Below are 21,230 nucleotides of genomic sequence, written 5' to 3'. Positions count from 1 at the left end.
GTAGGAAATGTTCATTAGACTGAGCTGAGGAGCAGCATGGGGAGCATGTTAAAAAAATATATAAATCAAAAATTGAACAGCTTCAAATTGAGCATTAGCCTTCTTAGATTTAATAATGTTTAATACTTCTGTTATAGCCTTTAGCTCTAATTTATATGAAGGAGCAGTAAGCTGGGAAAAATAAGATTATTCGTAGCAATAAAATAATGATCAATCCTGTAGAAATCACCCTAGCCGATCAAATAAAAAATCATGTTACAGTCCAAGGTCAAGAAGACACTTGATGAAAAAGATCTCTGGAGGCAATACCCTTAATGACAAGATGCAGAGCTGAAAAGTGGGAATGCATCCTAGAGAGGGCTGTGACACTTGTTTTTTTTCTCCTGGGGAAATCTGGAAGCTTCTTAAAATGATTTTCTGGGACCCGTTTACCTGTGTTCAAGCTTGAGGAAAGTCTGACCTCAGGAAGCTGCAAGCAGCTAATCAAGGAGGCAGCGGAGGGGGGATAAAGTCCAGATTCCTTCCAACAAGTATAATCTCTGGCAAATGTGCGTGTACAAGCCGTTTCCTTTTTCAGTTTCGCTGCTGGAGCTGTTGCAGGAGGAAGCCCCAGATCCCTGCTGCTGCTGCAGCCTTTGTGCTTACGGGAGGGAAGGAAGAGTCAGCTGTGGAAAGAAGGAATTTCAGGAGAAGAGAGAGCGGCTGGGCAGACAGCAGTGGAGAGGCGGAGGCTGGCACTCGGGAGAAATGCGTACCCACAGCAAAACGAGAGGCTGGGACAGCGAGCGAAAGGGAGGGGACAGCTGAGGTGCGGGAGCAAGCTGAGGGCTGTGCCCTACCCGTCTGCGCTTGCCTCCTGCTGTTTTTAAAGGTGATAGAGAAATTCTGGGGCATGTTCTCCTCCCTTATTTCTCTCCCTTCCTTTTCCCTTTCTGAGAAGAGTCAAGCAGAAGAGATGGGGAGAGGAAGAGGACAGTGAAATTTTAAGATGCTCTTGGGAACTTTGATTCCTTCCCTTCCATCCCTTTCCCCACGCAGAAATGAAAGAGGCATCCCACTACCTCCGATGTGTAGCAGCTAGTGCCCTGCACCTGGGGAAACCGAGCTGGAGAGCAAGAAGAGGAGGCAGCAGCTGAGCCCAGCGGCAAAATGAGACTGTGAAGCTTGAAAGAGCTTCTGCCCACTTTGAACAGGAAGGATGAAGATCCCCAAAGTACTCACGCTCTTGGTAGAGCTCTTGAGTCTGTTATCCTGTCTCAGAAGCAGGGAGGTAAGAAATTATTGTCCTATCTGCTTGTAAAAAGTCACATGGCTTTTTTTTTTTTTTAATATCATCACTGTGAGTGGATCATGTTCTCACTGAATATGTTTTCTCAAGTATCTAGGCAGCTGTGGTCTCTGGGAAGTGTTGAGGATTTGGGGAGGGATTTATTTCATTTTGCATATGAAATTCAGGAAAGGAAACTAAGCAGATGCACAAGGGCTTGCAGATGCTTTGGCTCAGGTTCCCCACGTTACTCAAGCACTGCAGTGACCCTGGCAGGAAGGATCCTTTGTTTCTGTTCTTCACTGATGGACTGATTATCCCTATTGCTATTGTGGACTGATGATCTGTAGCCACCCAGACCTGGGGCAGTGACTGCAGCACAGGTTGCATGCACTAAAATTTGGTGATGATGACTACTGAGGGATTTTGGAAACTGCTACAGAAACTGGCAACTAGTTTTTCATTAAAAGAGAAGCATATTGCTTGGAATGCGGTTCTTTCATTTATGGTCAATCTCCACAAAGAGGATGTTTGGCCGTTCATATAGGCAGTTATTAATCCCTCTGTCTCTTGCAGGCTTGTATGTGTGTACAAGTGCACACTTAGAAGCCGGACGTCAGGGTACCTGGATTATGCCTCAATCACCTGTCTTGTGCGTGATCTTGGACAGTCACAAAAGCATAGTTTAGCTCGCTTTCCTCCCTTTACAGAGAGCTTTGAGATCCTCAGATGAATCCTTCAGCATTGCTGTCTTATAGAACATAATGGGGGTTCAGAACAGCTGGATATGTGAAGACAGATGGATTTTTGGCTGAATAGGGTTTTGACAGTTAATTACTGTTTTATCTGTGCATCCCCTCGCGCATATGCACCTGAGGTCTGATGTGCAGTTCCTGAACTGTGTCAGGAATTCATTTTCAATATGCAGTGTCACGTTCTGAGTTCTGGAGGATGATGGTGAAGCTTGGCTGTGGTTCTCAACACCTGCTGGACCGTTACTCATAAGCTCGATCTGTAAATGAAATCAGCCATGAGGAGGTGTGTGCTGTCTGTTGGGACTGTCCTGGCTTACTCCAGAGGTGGATTTGGTTTAATTCCCAAAGTTTACTCTTACCCTTTTCCAAGGAGAAGTGAAGCTGAAAGAAGCAAAATTACTGCATTTTGAAGAAAAACAGAACTATTTGCAATAGCCAGTTTTCTTTACATGCACATCTCTGCTCTGTGAATTAGAAGTCTGTTCATAAGCAGCTGCATTTAGAAAAGAGTTAAACTACACAGAGCTAGCAGAAGCACGTACAGTTTCTTCTTTTCACTCTGTGTCTGTGAAGATCCTGCACCTGCCTGCATACCATGTAATGGTGTTGAAGTGGAGATCCCTATCTCTCAACCAGCAGTCAAGTTATAATCACCCAAAACACTGCCTACAAGAGGAAATGCAGTTTTGGGGCTGGACAGGATGCTGGAATTCTTTGTTCCATGTTCTTTGTTTTTAGTTATAATACTACATTTGGATAATAATCCCATAGGACGTATCATACTTTGATGTAGTAAAAACAAAATCCTCAAAAAGCCATGTTGGATTTTCTTCTCTACATGCTTCCCACTCCATATATGGGTGTTTATTACTATTTTAACAGGGATTCCTGGGAGCATCATCCCATCAGGTAGATATATCTGTTTACTCGTGTGGTCATAGATGGCTTACCCTTTACATGGAGAGAGAATGTGTGGCTGTTCATTTTTTCTTACTGGTAACAATGATTTTCTTCCACCTTTTCTTTCCGTAGGCATCTCAGTCTGACTTCCAATTCTGTTTGCTCAGAGCATTGGGGCTGAAACCCTGGAAAGAGCAAGCAGAGCCCTGTAATGTAGTGCTTAGATCAAGGGTAAATCTCTGCAGGCCAGTAATTATTCATATTTTTTTTTTGTTAGTGGGCAGAGCTGTGATTGGGTTTGAAGAAGAGCAATAGGGAGAACAGGGAAGAGGCTGGTTACCAAGGTGTGTTTGCCTAAAGCAGCAAAAGGCCGAGCTGCTTTCAGAACATGCCCATGTTTATTTCATCGGATAATCATCTCTCTGCTTTTGCTCTGTTTCTTTTCCCAGGCTCTCTTGGAATCCCAGCCCAGCCAAAACCATTTGCAGAGTGCAGGTAAGAACAAGAAGTTATTAATTCAGTCATCAAGCAGACTCTTTTCTGCAGTGGTGAGCTGAGACTACAGGTACGATGAACCACTGCTATCTGGCTTCTTTGCTTTCTTTCCACCATTTCTTTTTTCCTGTGTAACTCAATGTCTGTTTATCTCTTTCACCAGTATGGTCAGACTTCTTTCTCTTCTTCATGACTAATACTCTTGCGATTCTCTTCCTTTACCATGTTCTTTTCCTTTCATCTGTTTTTCTGTTTAGTCTTTTCTGCATGCTTGCTCCTCCTAGTAAGTACTGTCCTGTCGTATGCCCCCCTTTTAGATTCCCAGTCAATCCAGAAGCACGTTGTGTTTTCCAGACAGCTAACTGGAACTTTCACTTTTGTACCTTGCAGCTAACGTTTAGCTGTCAGTTACCCCTGCTGTTTGCCTTACATGTCTTTACAGCAGAAGGATTTTCTGAAATCTTTTTTGTTTATTCAGTGAATATTCAGTGAATAGAACTACAACTGTTACCAACTTCTGAATCGTCTTTTCCAGTTTTGTGCACACTTAAAAAACACACCTTCACACACAATCTTATTCTGGTTTACCTATTTCTTATTTCAGGGTCATGAATGATGAATTTTCTTTTCTCTCTCTCTCTAGACCATATTTAATTATTTGTTGGGGTTTCTTTGCATAAGATAATTCATGTAGGCACTGGCCTAGAATACTGGCTTCTACACTCCCCACTGAAAGTGGTTCCCTTTCCCTTTCCATTCCTATAAGTTCAGACAAGCCAGGTTATATGTTAATATGTAGAAGGAACATACATACAGTGAAGTACAGTGCTATTTCCCACCTTCCTGTTTTATAGAAATGACAGATAATTTTAAACTCTTCTCAGTTGTAATCAGTTTAAACAGGCAGTAAATCTTTTGAAGAGCCTAGGATCAAACTTAAGAGTATCATACTCGGGTACCAAAGCAGGCAGAGGCAAAGAGTCAGCCAGGCTCATCTGCTGGCCCAGAGAAAGGGAATACCTCTACTGAAATAATCAGTAATGGGAACTATTTCAAATAGTCCATGTTTGGGCCCACTCTTATCATGTTTTAAAGGTCTATGCATTTTGTTTTTTACAGATCAACTTGGGTTTTAGATAGCATGTATAAACATCCTTGTAGCAGCTGCCTTAAAGAGCAATATAACTGAAATCAAACACACAAGTAGTAGTCAAGACTGTCGATACAAAACAGGTTCAGGAAATCAGCCAGTATGTCCAGTATTGTTTGTGCCTCCATGTGAGATGCCTTATGTTATGCTAACAGCTTCCTTTCTGTGCCCAGTGTCCAGCGTGTGTGGCGTCGGACCTCTTGGGTATTACAACGGCTCGCTGGCGGTCACTGAGGCTGGGGCAGAGTGCCTGAACTGGGCAGATTTCCCTGACTATGTGCAGCAGTACCCAGACCGTGGCTTAGGGGACCACAACCACTGCAGGAACCCAGAAGGGGGAACTACACCCTGGTGCTTCTACCGGCTTGCATCAGGGACTATCGGCTGGGCTAACTGTGACTGTAACCAGGGTAAGAGCTGCTTGGTATCTCTGCCAGAGCCTGGACTACACTGTCTCAAGGGGTTCAGGCCAGAAACGGGTGCTGCACAGACTTGCAAGTAGCAGATAAAATAATACCCTATGAAAGAAGCACAGTACACTAAGTGTCCCAAATTGTCAAATGAATTAGGACTAAAAACAAATCTGTGTGAGAGAAGAACATCTGTATATAGTATGGAATTGATTTAAGCTGCCATAATGCCTTGTATAAATGTTTTAATTCTCATATAAAGAGCCTTCTTTTTCTTATTGTTAACATACCATTTTGAAAGCAGTTGAAGTTATGTGGAAAACAACCTTCTCAAACTCCTTAAGTGTCCATATCTGAGCTCTCCTCATATAATTGCAGCAGTTCAAATAAAACAAGGACAAATATTCTGTGGATAGGTTTGTAAATCTTCTGCAGCAAGGTGGGTCCTAGACTTACTATAAAAGTCCTGGCTGTGCCAATACAAGGACTGCTGCTTATCTTGAGGCATGCGGAGGAGCTGAGCTCTCTCCATACACCAACTCACGAGCAACACTTCCATTTGTCCTCCTGTTTTCTGATGCTCCTTCTTTTAACTGCATTTTGCAGAACAGATAATAAATGAAATAGCAAAGTCTCTTCCCTCACCTGAGTAAGTGCTTTCAAATTTGGCTTAGTTAAAGTGAAGGATGCAGGTGTAGGTGTGCTGTGTGCCCGTGTTGAGGTGCCACTTTCTGCACATACAGATCATTTCAGTAACAGCACTCCAAAACAAGAATGAGAGAAGTCAGGTTTAGCTCAGCCCAACTACACCCAAGTCCAAACCTTTTTTTTTTTTTTTTTTTTTTTTGAAGGTGCTGTGCGGTTGGCTGAAGATAGTAGTGTGGAGCTCTACTTTGGTGGACTCTGGGGCACCATCTGTGCTGACCACTGGACGGACTGGGATGCCAGTGTTGTCTGCAGGCAACTAGGTCTCAGGTGAGAGCCTCATTATGGTTGCAAGTGTTACATGCACATACAGTCTCTGAGAGAACAACCTCTTTGGTTACTGTTCTTCTGGCATAATACGTTGGCTGGGAGAGAAGTTTGTTTTGTGGGCTGATTGCCCGCTTACCAGGGTCCTTTACCAGATTTTCTTTATTCTTTTTTTTTTTTTTTCCCACATGATTTTGCCCAACCCCAATCAGCGTTTGCAAGAACTTTTTAAAACAGCAGTTTCTGAAACTTTGTGTTTGAGTCTGTGATGAGTGACCATATTCCCTTTTTAGTATTAACAGCTGGAATTACTGTACTGATCTATTAGAGATTTTGAGACTATGAACCTTCTCAGGGAATCTCTTATTTGGACTTATTCAAACTTCCAAACAACAAGGAGATGAGACTAACAGAGAAAGAAAAAGTTTATTCAGATATTTAGATGTGCTGACATGTTACAATCTGTTGACAGGTTGTTTCATTCATTCACTCTCAAATGAGGGTGCCGTTTCTGAGTTCAACTCCACTGCTGTCAGTGGGAAGACAGAATGGATTACATGGGAAGGGAGAGGGGGAGTTGCTTTGGGCTTGTTTGAATTTTTCCACCGAACTGAAAATTGACGTTCCATTATGCACTCCCAGTCAACTGGGCTCACTAGATGTGAAATGCCACAGCTGGGCTGGAAAACAATGTGACTTAAGCAATATAAGTGTTTCATCATCCTGTTGCATTCTCCATTCCAGTGAGATTGGCACAGCTGGAAAGAAGAGTCATCCTGGACTGTGGCCTATTCCTCTGCACCTGCAGTCAGCAAACTGCCATGGGGATGAGAAAGCCCTGCTGCAATGTGGCTATCAGGAAGCTGTGTCAGGAACTTGTAAACAGGGAAGCGCCATGGCAATGTGTGTCCCTCCAGAAGGTAAATCTCCAGGGGAGGTTCATTACCTGTTTCTTGTATGTATGTTACCTGAAATCCACTGTTACTGATCAGTTGCTAAATCTGAGGTCAGGAAGCTGTGGAGAGCAAATCATTGGAGCATGTTCTACTTTCACCTGCTGTGCAGATTATTTCCTTACAGTGGAAAACGATCTCTCTCTTCTCAATCCCAAATACTCAAAGTGGGCACACTTCTAAAATCATTGCAAGGTAGCAGTTGCTTATGAGCACATCCCCTCTTATTAATTTTTTTTTTTTTTATTTTTTTTTTTCAGATAGCAAAGTCCTTGTCACTGTAGGAGCCAGTTAAAGAGCTATCTGTGGATCTCATGCTGTGGCATGCAGTCATGGATGCTTCTGGGGGGTTTGGAGGGGAGGATATGGTAGGATGGGATGAGAGCATCCTAACAGATCCTCTGGCTTGTGAATAGTTCTACACCCTCAACTGCTGGATGTGCTTTGTCTCTGTCTTGCTCTGCTTTGATCTCTTTTTCTTTTTTGCAACACAGGTGTAGGTGTCCCATTGCGTTTAGTTGGGGGAAAGGAGAGCTTTGAAGGGCGAGTGGAGGTTTACCATGATGGCAAGTGGGGTACCATCTGTGATGACCAGTGGGATGACCGGGATGCTGAAGTGGTTTGTAGGCAGCTTGGACTCAGGTAATTTCCCTGCTGTTCATCACAGAGTGATAACAGAAGTAGCAGAAGTAGTTTGAATAAAGAATGTGAGAGCATCTCCTTTCACTATAGTACCAGCCCTTTCTATGGAAAGGGTACAAAACCTCAGTCATCCTATAAAGGGTTTTTGTACTTAATTCAGTATAAAATCAGTCTGTTTTGTGGGTTTATGCTGTATAAAAGAGTTGGTGTATTCCTGTCCAAGGCTTCTTTGTGTTGATTCCTGTTCCTTAGTTTTACATACATGTCCTAATGCATATCTTCTTGGCCTCATTGATAACTTGTCATGGTGATTTCCATAGGTGAACTGCAGTCATTAGTTTAAATTTAAATACCTTCAGTTTGAGTGACTGCCCCTATCCTTTTCAGTCAGGGAAAGCAAAAGAACACCTCATTCTCTGTGCCATCCAGCATTTAACATGGGACCTGTTGTATACTGAGCAATCTTGAAAACCAAATTGGCGCAGGATTGTTTAAAAATAGTTAAGTCAAATTTGAAATCCTTCCAACTTGGAGAGTTTTGCCTGTCATTGAGATTGAGGCATTGTTGTCCTCAGAATTTCTCAAGTATCTGAACCATTCTTGTTACGGACACGTTTTTTTATGTATTGGGGGGTCTCATTACAAGACTTTCCATCAAGGCATTTTGGTTAACAATTGGCAACACCACTGTGCCAGAAATACACGTTACTTGTGGAAGGATGTCAGTCTAGTGTCAGAGAGTCCTTGTGCAAGGCAGAATACAAGTGAACAAGACTGTGACCTTCCTTACTGAGCGTATGTGTGTATATCGTTTGCAGTGGGAACCCAAAAGCCTTGTCATGGGCTCACTTTGGGCAGGGATCTGGCCCAATCCTGCTGGATGAAGTGGAGTGCTCAGGCAATGAACTCTCACTTGACCAGTGCAAGAAAAGTGACTGGGGACAACAAAACTGTGACCACATTGAAGATGCTGGGGTCTCCTGTGACCCTTTCACAGGTACATACCTACAGCTCTGTGCCATCCAGATGCAGCCTTACTGCCATATTACACAGGTGGAAATGAATCAGAGCCAGCCTAGGTGGTGTTCTCATTGCTTTCCACAGGTGGCATGGAAAGGCTGAGGGATGTCTGTTTTTTGAGTACCCACAACTGTCTGCACCTTTTGGTTTCTTCCTCTTGTGGGCTGTAGAGGGTTTTCAGAAGTGGGGTTCAGCCTATTTTTCTCCCTTACTGAGCTCTGGTCTGTTGTTCTCCCACCCCTTGCAGAGGGCACTGTCAGGCTGGCTGGTGGTCGCAGCTCCAGCGAAGGCAGGGTGGAAGTTTATTACAACGGAGACTGGGGCACAGTGTGTGATGACGGCTGGACAGACCTTGGTGCCCAGGTGGTCTGCAGGCAGCTGGGCTTCAGGTAGGACCAAGTGTTTGTAGTATCTGTGCTTCCTAATTTCAAGGATTAGATTCCATGTCTCTTTAATGGGTTTGGCTAGACATTACTTCCTTGAATTCTGTCTTTGGTGGAAGGATTATTACCGTTATGCAATTTTACTCAGGAAAAATTATTAGGTGTCCACGTACTTTCCCAGGAAAAAGATATCTTTGTTACCTCTTGTTTTGACCTGTTTTGAAAGCAGATAACAGGCTTGATACTGTTTTATGGCTCCTTAAATTTCTAGATATATCAGCTCAGCACTCCCAGCCTGTCTACTCTGTCAGCTAAACTTTATTACCCATTTGCTCTGTGGCTAAACTGTACCAACTGCTTCAGTGCTTGAATGAAGACCATCAGGACAAAAAAGTGTAGTGTTAAGGATTTTCTTAATGGCCTGATTGGGCCTTCCTGAAAGCTGATGGTGAGATGTGCAAGCTGCTTGGCTGCCAGCTGGTGTGTCACTGAGTAGCTTAGGTAGGGAGGGCACCAATACCAGAGCTGACGTCTGCAGGGGAGTTGCCTGGCTTCCCTTTGGGTCTGATCTTGGGCCCCTCTGTGGGATTAGCTAGTTGTAATGAATCTGATGTCGTGTTCTGTTTCTTTCCTCTAGTGGTCCTGCTTCCCTGGCCTCTGAAGGGGACTACGCTGCTGGCCAAGGCTTGATCTTGCTGGATGATGTGGCTTGTGTGGGGACAGAGCTCTCCCTCCTGGACTGTCCCCATAGCAACTGGGGGCAGCACGACTGCTCGCACGCTGAAGACGTGGGGGTCCGCTGCTCCCCTGAGAGCAACACAGTCGCTGATGGCAGCCTGGGTAACTTGTCTTGCATCTTTCTCTGGGCAGTGAGAAAGTATCTCGTGCTGGTTTGTTCCTTTGGAAACTCTGGCAGATATGGGACTTTTCCCTGTGCGGGCTCAATGAGAAGACAGCTTTCTGAGAAGGATTCATAGGAATGAGCCCTGGCTGTTCGGGGGCAGAGCCACAGAGCTGTGGCTCTGCTACCAGATGTACAGCCAGACCTGTAGAGAAATGGAAACTGGAGAGAATTATGTTGGCAGCCTCTAATACAAACCTGAGAAACTGAGAGATGGTGGCTGCCTTCCTGTGCCATTGCTCCCTGATGAAATGCCTCAGCCCCATGTCTATGGAAACATGGGAACCCTTTGACTAGACACATCAGGCAACTGATGTAGTTACACTAGTGTCACACCTTGTCAAGGCAAGAGGACTTCAGATGTTAGGGGCTGTTGTGTGGTTACTGACACTCTCTTCTTTGGATGGTACCCTCTTAATTCAAATTGGAAATGTATCTTAAGTTAGCAACTTACTTTTTGTTTATATGAGGCCTGATAGACTTTGCTTTCTCTGTTGCAGGAGACTTCGCAATTTGTCAGCTGTTTTTCATTGAAATATGTGGCATCTAATTTTTTGTTATTGTTTTTCCTGTACATAGAACTCCTTTTCTTGCCTAGAATAATGCAGTAGTTTTATCAGTTAATGGATTTATTTCCAAGGCATGTTTAAGCTTGTCCATTCTTGCCTAAGCACTTAATACCTTTCCTTCTGTTCTTGTTCTCGTCTTTACTCAGCTTTCAGAATATGAATTACAGAGTGTATTAAATAAATTAATTTTTGCAGTCTACCGATTTAGCAAGAAGTTGAAATGAGGGATATAGTTTTCATATATGGTCTCCACCCTCCAACACCACCCTTTTTTTTAAGCTTACTGATCTCTAGGGTTTATTTTTTTCCTGTAGAACCCAAGTTCTAGACACCTCGTGTCCTTTGGTATTTTTGGTTGCAGCAACCCTTGTGTTTTCTCTTGCAGGGCCTCCTGTGCGGCTAGTGGATGGAGAAAGCACCAAGGAGGGACGGGTTGAAGTATTTGTGAATGGGCAGTGGGGCAGCGTCTGTGATGATGGCTGGACAGACAGAGATGCTGCAGTAGTTTGCAGGCAACTTGGTTTCAGGTAAGAGATCTGATAGATACATCTTACAGATAGAAATAACTCTTGGGGGGAATGGTGTCTTTCTGGGCCTGTTGCCGAGAGCTTCATTTCTTAGTTCTGGCAGAGCTGTATCTGCTTGAGGGATTAGAATCCTATTCTCATGCTGCCTTCAGCAGGTACTGGGCTACTGTCTGTGTATGGAGTGATCTACAAACATCATTTCTCTTAAAACGTGCTGAGTTTCACCTGCCTCCTGCTTATTGCAGGTTAGCCACCCTCTCTCTCATTGCAGTGGTACAGCAAAAGCCAGGGCAATGGCTTATTTTGGTGAAGGCCAAGGGCCCATCCATCTGAACAATGTAGAATGCAGTGGCATGGAGCACACCCTGGGGCAGTGTGGCAGGCCTGACACTGGGATTCACGGCTGCTGGCACAGTGAAGATGCTGGTGTGATCTGTGACTATGTGGAAGAGAAGGTCCAAGATATGAGGAGAACAGGTGATATGCCCATTTTTTCTACAGAGAAGTCTGGAGCTTGAGCTGTAGGATCTGTGGATGCTTTTGTACTGCAGTTTTTCTCTTTTTTTTTTTTTTTGCTGAAGCTTTAGCTACAAAATAAGCGTATAGTCTCTTGTACCTCCTACTCTTTTTTTTGTTGTCTCTTCTCAGGAGCACAGGGTGCTCCAGCCTAGTCTCAGGAGCTCCACCTGTGTCAGGTCTTTGGCCCTTCAGAACTCCCCTTGAGCTATGTCATTACACCCTTCTTAGAGCAGTAACTATGAGCAAACTTCGGGTTTTAGAGCACTGAGGAAATAGCTGTAGATGTCCCATTCCTGGCATAGGACTACAAATACTGGAGGTAAACACCTCCACTAAAACTGAGGAAAGCTTTGGGAACAAATCTGTAAATTCCTTTGTGCAGCACAATGCAGACAGCTACCAGGAAGATTAATGCCCTCAGGGAAGGAGAATGATGTCTTGGCTCTTTGACAGCAGTTGTTGATATTTAAGCTGAAGATATCTACCCAGCTGTTCTGACTTTGCTGTGCAGGTCCACAGTCTGGTGTGTGTGGCATGCGCCTGCTTCACCGTCGCAAGAAAAGGATCATAGGTGGAAACAAGGCTCTCAGGTAATTGCTGAAAAAGCAAGAACTGGTTCCAGCTTCCTAAAGACTCTGGAAATAGCCTGGCAGATGGTGAATTTATTAAAACATTTTCCCTCGTGACTTTTTGAACTTCATTTGTACCAATGGGCCCATCTAGAGGAGAATGCATGCCAACTGAGCCCAGATAGGGCAGAGCAAATGGGAAAAGAAAACAGCTCCTGTGTATGTGATGCTTATTATTCTTCTGTTTCTTCTTCAGAGGTGGTTGGCCCTGGCAGGTCTCACTGCGGCTGAAAGGTTTTCATAGAGATACCCGACTGCTGTGTGGGGCAACACTGATCAGCAGCTGCTGGGTAGTGACTGCAGCCCACTGCTTCAAAAGGTGTGTCTGAGAGTGGGGAGCCCTGAGGGATTCTCAAAGACAAACAAGATAACCTCATATGAGGTTAACCTCCCAGTGCAGTGGAACTACGTGGGAAAAGTTTCTAAACCAAAACCTTCAGGTTATGTTATGTGTGATCTTGGAGCTCTTACAGGGATGCCTCATGATAGGCTTGCTTTATCCCTCACTGCTTACACCTGCCTTCTTAACTTCAAGGTTTTACACCTAAAGGGAACCAACATTTTGTCATTCTTCCTGTGGTTTAAGGAACTGTGAAAAGATAAGACTATAAGCCTATTGCAACTGCTGTAGCCCTTTTTATGGAAAAAAATCTGGTGTGTGGTAGATAGTGATTGCAACAGCTGGCATTATCACATCAGCTAAAGAGATCCCACAGTTCTGAACCTGGCACTGCTTTATCAGTTTGTGAGGAGGTGGCTCAGTCTCAAAGCAATTGAGACTTGCATCAGTCTGTTTCTCTCTTGGTAGGAGTATCAAGGTCTTGCCTGTCTTTTTCTCTAGGTTTGGTGTTGATGTACGACGCTACCTGCTGCGGGTAGGCGATTACCACACAGGTGTGAAGGATGAGTTTGAGAGGGAGCTGCCTGTGGAGAGGATTGTCCTCCACAGGAACTACTGGGCCGGCAGCAATGATAATGACATTGCCCTGGTCCGAATGCGGGGCAGAGAAGGTCACTGTCTCTCCTTCAATCACCACGTTCTGCCTGTCTGCCTTCCTGATAGGAAAGAGAAGTCTGACATCAACAGGCAAGCCTGCATCATCTCTGGCTGGGGAGACACAGGTAAGTGACAGGGCTTTGAGGAGCAAGATGGATGAGGGATTCTGGACTGAGGAGTCTATATGCACTATTAATTTACGTCTGCCCAACCCAAGGCCAGGTTCTTAATGCTCCTGTTGGCTGTGTCAAGGAGCAGGAAATAAGGTGATTTTTGTGGCAGTGATCACTGTTTTCTGATTTTTGAAGCTGTCTTGGATCTGCCCATGGTGGAAGTTTTAGTAGCCATAGCATCCTTCTGAAGTTGTGGGAGAGGGCAATGCTGCCACCTGGTCATAGTACTCTCTTTCTCCCCCCTTTTACATGCATTTTTACCCACAGTAAAACCTTTAAACAACAACCTGTGCAGAGCTGGTGCACAAAGCCTGTCTACTGTTCAGGGAGGCCCTCGTGTTTCCATGACCTCCTGCTGTAGTAATGGGAGCTCAGCAATGGAAAGAATCTTTCTCAGACCACCTTATTTATAAAGAGCGTGTGCAGGGGGAGATACCTGAGACAGTGTTCTTCCTGTGCATTAGCTGACCTTTCTTGGAAGCCAGGTCACTGAATCTCCCCGGATGTTGCTCCAGGGACAGCTGGGCTCTTATGTTGGTTTCTGCACTAGGTTTGAGACAGCCTGTGCCTGCCATCTTGCGTTGCTATGATGCTTCCTAGGTAAAAGAAAGCAGGAAATATTCTAAAAAGTATTAATTACTAAATCCTTAACTCTCTCAATGCGATGTTTTAAAATGCGGGGCTCGGTGGTGTCCTTACATGGATGCATTCATCTAGAGACAGCTTTAAACACTAAACAAAGCTTTGTGACTGGCTGAGTAGTCCTTCCACATTTGGGGTTCATAGATGCAAAACACGGATTTAGGAAAGGAGGCCTTTCTAGGGCTGCTGTAACTGGAGAAAATCCATATGTTTAGAAGGACTTGCTGCCAAAAAGCAAATAGCCTCAGGGGCTTCTATGTTGATTTTGGCCTTACCCATCCTTTCCAGCTGTTTCTCTAGCTGTTACTCAAGTGTTTAACTGAGAATATACATTTGCCTTTGGAGTCATTTTGGGGTGGCTGGGAAGGATCAAGGAGCAACTTAGCCATGTGACTCCCTTAAGCTGTACTGGGACTTACTGGCTAGAATCCCTCCCACACACCAAACCCAGCTTTCCAAACGAGTCACCTACTACCTTGTGAACTTACAGTAAGTCTGTAAATTACTGTAAATCTTGGGCACAGAAAGTTTATACTATAATATAGCACATGATCCTTACGTTCTGACCAAGTCTGTGGTAATAAAGAGATCAGAGCAAATAGAGACAAGCCTGGCCAAAGATGAAGTAAGCTCCCTTTGAATAATATTTGGATGTCTCTGAAACATGTTCCAAAACTTCTCTGAGGAGTGAGCACATCACAAATGTTACTGCATTTATTCCCTTGTGAAAACACTGTCCTTGTTTTATAGAGGAGGAAATGGAGACTCAGAGAGGTGAAATAAATTACACAAGGTTCAAGTTATGTGTTGGCAAAAGCAGGAGTAAGACTCATCCTTTGATCTAACCTCTTCCCCATTTCTTTGATCTTACATTTCTTTTTTGTGGTCTGGCTTTGCAGTACTGTTTTCTGAAGTTCTGATGGTTCAGAGATGCTGAGTTTGGCCTATTTCTGTGCCACGTTCTTGACACGAAATGTACAAATATCTGGTTTTGTGCTGGGAACTGTTGCTCTTGGTTGCATCTTGTCTATGTGTGAATTGGTTTGGCTGATCTGTTCTGTTCCAGGGAAGTCCTATTCGAGAACACTACTGCAGGGGGTGGTGCCTCTTCTCCCCCGGGAAAATTGTGAGGCCCGCTATGGACAGAAGTTCACTAACCGCATGATTTGTGCTGGGAACCTCTCTGAAGATAAACGGGTGGACAGCTGCCAGGGTGACAGTGGAGGCCCACTCATGTGTCAGAAGTCAAATGGACGTTGGATCATTTTGGGAATCACTTCCTGGGGTTATGGCTGTGGTCGAAAGGATTCCCCTGGTGTGTACACAAAGGTCAGCAAATACGTACCCTGGATCAAGAAAGTGACCAAGCTAAAATGAAAATGTCTGAGCCCTAGGAACTTCAACGTACCATCCTTCTGCCCTGCAGCAGCTGAAGGCTGTGGCTTCTGGCCTGTGACTGGTGGAGGTTTATGTTGTCATTTGGACACTGGGAAAAGACTTTAATATAGAACTGGGAGAAAACCAGTTATGGATGATTCTTTCTTTGGTTTCCTTTTAGTCCCAAATATCTGAGCAGAGAAAGCAGGTGTACACTGGTAGGGCAAATAAGTCTGTGTTGCTCTGACCATCCAAGTCCTGTAAGGCAGTTGCAGTTACTCCTTTGCCCTGGCTCACAGAAAAGGCAGAATTGGAGATGCCTGTCTCAGTAAATCTATTACCCAATTTTTCTATGTTTAACATTTGAAAAACACTGAAAGGGGAGGTGAGATGCTCGGAGATGGCAACAGGCTCTGGCATAGTGGAAATCTTCAGATATTTTTTCATAAAGTGTCTCTCTTCAGTTGCAGGAATCAGATTTCACCTGAGCTGATCAACAGGCTCAGTTGGGTTCTTTTTCCTTCCTTGTTAGATCTCTAGGGGGAACCTTTTCACTTCTGAATAGCAGATCCTCTGCAACATGATTCCTTTAGTGTCTGTCCCTCCTAAGAGGTGCTTATCCCTCTAGTTGTAATCCTGTGCCACACATTTCTGGTTGTCAGATGCTATGGTTTTGTTGCTGCTTTCTCAATATAGTGATTCTTTGGTGTTTGTTTGTTTGTTTTTCCATAAAGTAGTGTCTCCAGAAATCAGTTATTTGTGTGAGAGTAAATCTTCATTTTTAAGAGAGAACAGCTTTCTTGCCCTCATGATTACTGTGAATAATTTAAAAATGTGACCCCAAAAGGCTGAATAGACATGTTACTTTCCGTTAAATCCAAATGAAATGTTAATCTCAAACAGGTGTTGACACAATTTAACAGCATGGAAGGGACTTTCTCTTGGTACCTTAGTCATCATAGTTATTAACTGCCCTTTATTTGTGGTCTTAGTCTTTAACATCTTCGTGTTCACAGTTCTCCGGTGAAACATGGGAATACGCTGGGGTATAGATGCAGAACGAACACAAGGAGTGAGTAATTTGCTTGAGGTGTAAAACAGTAAGTGTGCTGCGAAGCAGCTTCCTGCTTTTCTGAAGTGTGTGCTATTCTTGCAACCTTTGGACTATGCTTCCTCTCTTCTCTCTGCACTATTTCTCTTCTCATTCCTCTCAGTGAAAGTAAACTGGCTTAAGAGTATGAGAGCAGTGCCATTAAGCTATAGTTTAGGCTCAGACCTTTCAGCCTGAACGGATAAAATACTGAGAGAAAGCAGGGGTTGTTGAATACTTCAATTTCTTCCTTCCCTCTTATCAAAACAAGTGAATAGTTTCCTACTCGTAGGTCTTCCTTACTTTTGGAAGCTAACTTACTGTTCTTGAGTGCGTAAAGAAATATACAAATAGAAGGGCTGAGTGTGTTAACAGCTGTGCAATGCACAACAGTGTGTTCTAGCTGTGTGGCCAAGCCAGAGAGAAGTCTTGTTCAGAAGCAGTGTTGCTGCATAACTGATCATCCAAACATGGCCTAATAAAATGGTATGGGACATGTGGAACTTGTGCCAAATGTGCATGTTTGGGGCTCCCTCGTGCACCGTGGTGTAGGCACTGACTGGGTCAGACACTGGCCTGCTGTCTGGGATGTGTGGACTCCAGGCACTGAGGTGTTCGGTACCTAGGGATTAGCAAGGCGAGAACGGAAGGCAGAGTGCAGCCTGTGGATTAGCTGTGTCATCTCACAGGACGAGTGGTGACGGCGTCCTAGAAATTGTCTTGGATTCAACTAGCAGTGATTGCCTAAAGTTTTAATCTGTCATCTCTAAAGCAGCTAATCTAAAGGTGCTGACCTGGTGAGGTATCTTATTTTTGTGTGTGAATGTTAAACCAAACAGTTGCATTTACTCTCTCCAGTAGATTACAAGGCAGTTGGGTTACAGCTGCTGCAATGGGCTGTTTAAATGTCTTGCTTGGAAACTTTACTTTAAAAAAGAATTGTAGGAATCTCTAAAACATGCAGTGTAAGAACCCCTGCAGATTGGCACTTGAGACTGATCTGATCTGTTGGTGCCTCTTCTCGTGGGGCTGAATGTCTGCAGTCGGCTTGTGCTGATAACCCTGTCTGAAGAGCTAGGATTGGTCCTTCAGTAGTGCCCTGCTTGGCTCCGTGCTGGCCAAGTTGTCCTACACCTGCTGGCAGAGAGTCCCTAAGAAATAAGCTGAAGACTGTTCCTTATCACCCAGGAATTAAAACACTAGGAGGACCGAGGACAGTTACGTTATGGACCTCTTGTCTTGCAGGGGCTTAAATCCCAAGTTTCATGCTGCAGTAGCAGTACCTGTTTGGGAACAGAGAGGGATTTGGCTTTAACTGTCAGCCTCCCAAACCAGAATGCTGCAGGTGCCTTGAGTGCTGTCACACCTCTAGTTTAACCTGGTTTGATCTTCCAGCTCATGCCTATAACCCAAAGAGGCATAGAAATATAGAAAGGATTGAACCTGTAAGGTTATTTCCTTAAGCCCACTGGTTGCCATTCAGGAGTTATTAAAAATGACTGTGTAACGTGTATGAGACAGGCCTGGCAGTGTAACCTGAGATTCCCATGTTCCAGCCCAAAATATTTCTCTTGGATTTTGTCACCGTGAAAGCTGTGAGAATCATTGTAGCTAATGCTCTGTGAGTCCTGCAGGAGCCAGGAGGAGGGAAGGAAGTATCTTATCTCCATCTAATTTTGCACCTTACTTGTACTGTATGCAAGCCTGCAAATACTCTCCTCAGTTGTCCTGACCTGTTTCAGAACACCACTATCGCTCTTTGCGGCCCAAGCCAAACTCACGTACTTTGCCACTGGGTTTACTGGAATTGTCTGGTTGGATGAGCAGCGCCCAGCCACTCGGGCTTGTATTTTGTACCTAATGTTGCCCAGCAGCAGACATTTCAAAGGACAGTGTGTGTGCATTTGTACTGAGCAAGTTTTAACAGCCTTCTCTTTTGGGAAATTTTATGGCCCATCTAAGTTAATCACTTGCATTGCTATCACGATTAAAATAAAAGTACAAGTACTCAGCCTTCTAGGTATTGCACAAACACTGTGCACTATTTTTTTTTAAATTTTCCTAAATGTCAGAGTTCATCTCCCTAACTTTTAAAAAATTGTTTAATCTAACCAAATTTCATATTCCATATAAATGTTTAATCTCTTATTTAATCCAACTAAGCCTCGGTATTTTCTGGCAATGAGAACCAATATCATTTTATACTCTGTAGCACATTGTTTCTTTTTATAGTTCCAGAATAAATTGCCTTTTGTTTTCATTGAATCCCGTCTATCCATGTGTTCTCAGCTGTAAGTGGAAATAAGGGGTCTTGCTTTATATTGTCATCTTTTACTCTACAGATAGTTCCCTTCCTAAAACTGTGGCTTCTCTGTTTCTCTTCAATTCAAACTGTCCATCTATCTGATAAGATGCTAACTCTCTCTCCATGCCTTCTCTTTCTGCTGGTGTTTAAGCTTTGGTAGCCAGAACTGAATACAGTTTGAGAAAATAATCTGCTGATGATTTTCAGTACTGTTTTCTATAGTAGGCAATGCTGTAAGTGATTTCAGCACTGTATGTATATTATGTGTGTATACTGGAGATAACTTTAAACTTGCTGGTATAGTTTTGGTGGCAGCTACAATGGGGAGAAAACCAGCCAAGGTCAATTTACCCTGTGTCTCTGGCAGGTGCAGCAGCACCTCTAAGCTCAGAGCAGTTGCTGTAGGTATGGCTGTGGAGCATAATGCAGCTCTGGGCAGAGAACACCTGCCGATCTGTGTGGAGTGTTGCCCTGGCTGACATACCTGTAGGGCAGAGGCAGTCTGTCCTAGCAGCATTAGTCAGTGAGATGAGGCAGCGCTCCTAGGAGCTGACAGCTCAGTTACTCTTGCTGGCAACTGCACTGTGCCATGGGAACGCTGTGTGAAACAAGTTCCTGTAGCAGCGTGGTACACACTGGCTGTGTGAGAAAGACAGGTGACTAGGTGGTGTGTATGTTAAGTGTCGAAGGAGCAGCTATTAATGCTCCAGTTACCCCTCTTCCTAAGAGAATGCCCTGGTGCTCTGTGAAGGCTGACCCAGTGCTGGTGTTGCCCTGACCTGTAGTGCCTGCCTGGGTACCCTCGTCTGCCCTGTCTTGACACCAACCCAGGCTTTGGCCAGCTGAAGCTGGTTTAAAGATTTAACCTGTTTGTGCAGTTGAATGCTGTTCAGAGGATTTCTAGGAGTTGTTCTATGCTATAATTAATCAGGCAGCTGTTTATGAACCTGGACAGGATGTCAATTACTCTTGTAATCCTTGTATGTTTATAGCAGAGAATAGTAGATCAGTTCCTCAAAGGTATTAGCGGAGTGATTGGTTAGGAGACGGGAACATGGATATTTGCGTTCTCAGGGGTAGGAGAACTAGGCTTGCTTTTTGTCTATCTGCCTTCCTTTCTGAAACCAATATCCTGAAGTTGTGATGATCCATCAGCCACTTGAAGACAACTTTTTATGTGTATCTTCAACAATCAGAGGAAAGCTTTTGGCAGATGAACTGTATTTAAGTGATGCCATATTGATAGATTTGCTGGGAGTTTCTTGTACCTAGAGAATGTGGACACAGGAACAGAAGAGCCCCTGGTGGTTACCAGCTGGGGACAGCTCCCTGTGCAATGAGGCATTGTGATTTGGACCAATGTCTTGGGCTTTAATTATTCAAGAAAATGTTTAATTCCCTACATCAAGGAGGAACGCTCAGCCCACTCAGTCCTATTAAAACCCCTTTCTACTAACTGAGGACTGAGTACCTCTAAAATCAGGCTGTTGCCAAAACTGTCGAGTCCCTTGGATCAACACCAATGGCTCACGAGATATGTTAATAAATGGATTATACTGTGACTGTGTGGGGCTCTGTCTTATTTTTAATAAATGAACCTGTTCCAAGGGCATGTTTTAGTTTGTGGGTTTTTTGGTGTTGTTTTTTTTTTTTTCTCTTTCTTTTTCAGCACTGAATTATGCTAATTAACTATTAGTGTTAATGTTATTTTTGGAACAGTTTTAATATGTGTAAGAATGTTATAAAGTCAGTATCATATTAGCTACCATAAAAATTAAATGCAACAGCTCTTTGAATGCCATGTTTTATGGCCATTTGGAACAAGTGAAGGGTATCAGCAAAGCAATTAATTGCACTTAAAACTCAACACAGAGTTTTATGTATCAGCTTCATAATTCATTGCTATTGTTATCTTTACATACTAGTTTTGAACAAACTTGATCTTGTCTCCTTCCAGGGTAGGATTTGTGTATCACCACTTGAAGGAACAAAGCCAAACTTTGGAAAAGTGGAAGCAAAATGCAATTTGAATGAAACACTGATGCAAGAACACTGTTGTCCTCCCCCTGCAAAAGCTGAAATCTGTATTGTTGTGTAAAACGCCTGCTTTGAAAAGTAACTCACCGACTGCTGCAGTGACTTTCCCAAGTCATTACGATTAGACTGAGACTTGGTGTAGCAATGCCTGCAGACTCTAAGTATTATAGCGTATAATTTTTTGTGCATACCATCTTTAGCTTGCTGTTGGGAACCAGTAGGCACTCACTGAAGAGAGAGCTGTTTGTGGTTAACACCTCCCTTGCTTCATTTTGTACTTAGGGTTGTTGTACACTTACTTGTATTTACTCTCTTCCCTGTGAGAAGCTGAGAGCTCATGGCTGAGGTTTTGCAAGAATAGCTGGCGCATATCAGTGGTGAAGCAGAGTCGTGTGCATTTTAGACGGCCTTACAAACATCAGTGAGAGCTGTTTCACCAAGTAAGTTCCAAAGCACATAGTCACTGCTTGGAAAGAAACAATGTCAAAACCGAAGCTAAGGTTCCAAGTCTGTCAGG

The 21,230-nt window shown here is 43.8% G+C and overlaps 1 protein-coding gene across 1 annotated transcript; it reads left to right on the top strand.

Annotated features, from left to right (window-relative positions):
* Nucleotides 1-658: 658 nt before the first annotated feature.
* On the top strand, nt 659-20,238 carry LOC116491553 (neurotrypsin-like). The gene is made up of 15 exons (XM_032191633.1): nt 659-1,270; nt 3,372-3,417; nt 4,741-4,977; nt 5,829-5,952; nt 6,694-6,869; nt 7,397-7,544; nt 8,363-8,541; nt 8,812-8,953; nt 9,585-9,787; nt 10,803-10,944; nt 11,216-11,421; nt 11,975-12,053; nt 12,289-12,411; nt 12,934-13,214; nt 14,971-20,238. The coding sequence occupies exons 1-15, from the start codon at nt 1,199-1,201 to the stop codon at nt 15,279-15,281; spliced, it is 2,469 nt and encodes an 822-aa protein (XP_032047524.1). The 5' UTR covers nt 659-1,198; the 3' UTR covers nt 15,282-20,238.
* Nucleotides 20,239-21,230: the final 992 nt, after the last annotated feature.

The sequence above is a fragment of the Aythya fuligula genome, chromosome 7 (assembly GCF_009819795.1).
Source record: "Aythya fuligula isolate bAytFul2 chromosome 7, bAytFul2.pri, whole genome shotgun sequence".
NCBI classification, from domain to species: Eukaryota; Metazoa; Chordata; class Aves; order Anseriformes; family Anatidae; genus Aythya; species Aythya fuligula.
This window is presented reverse-complemented; position numbering and strand designations above follow the sequence as displayed.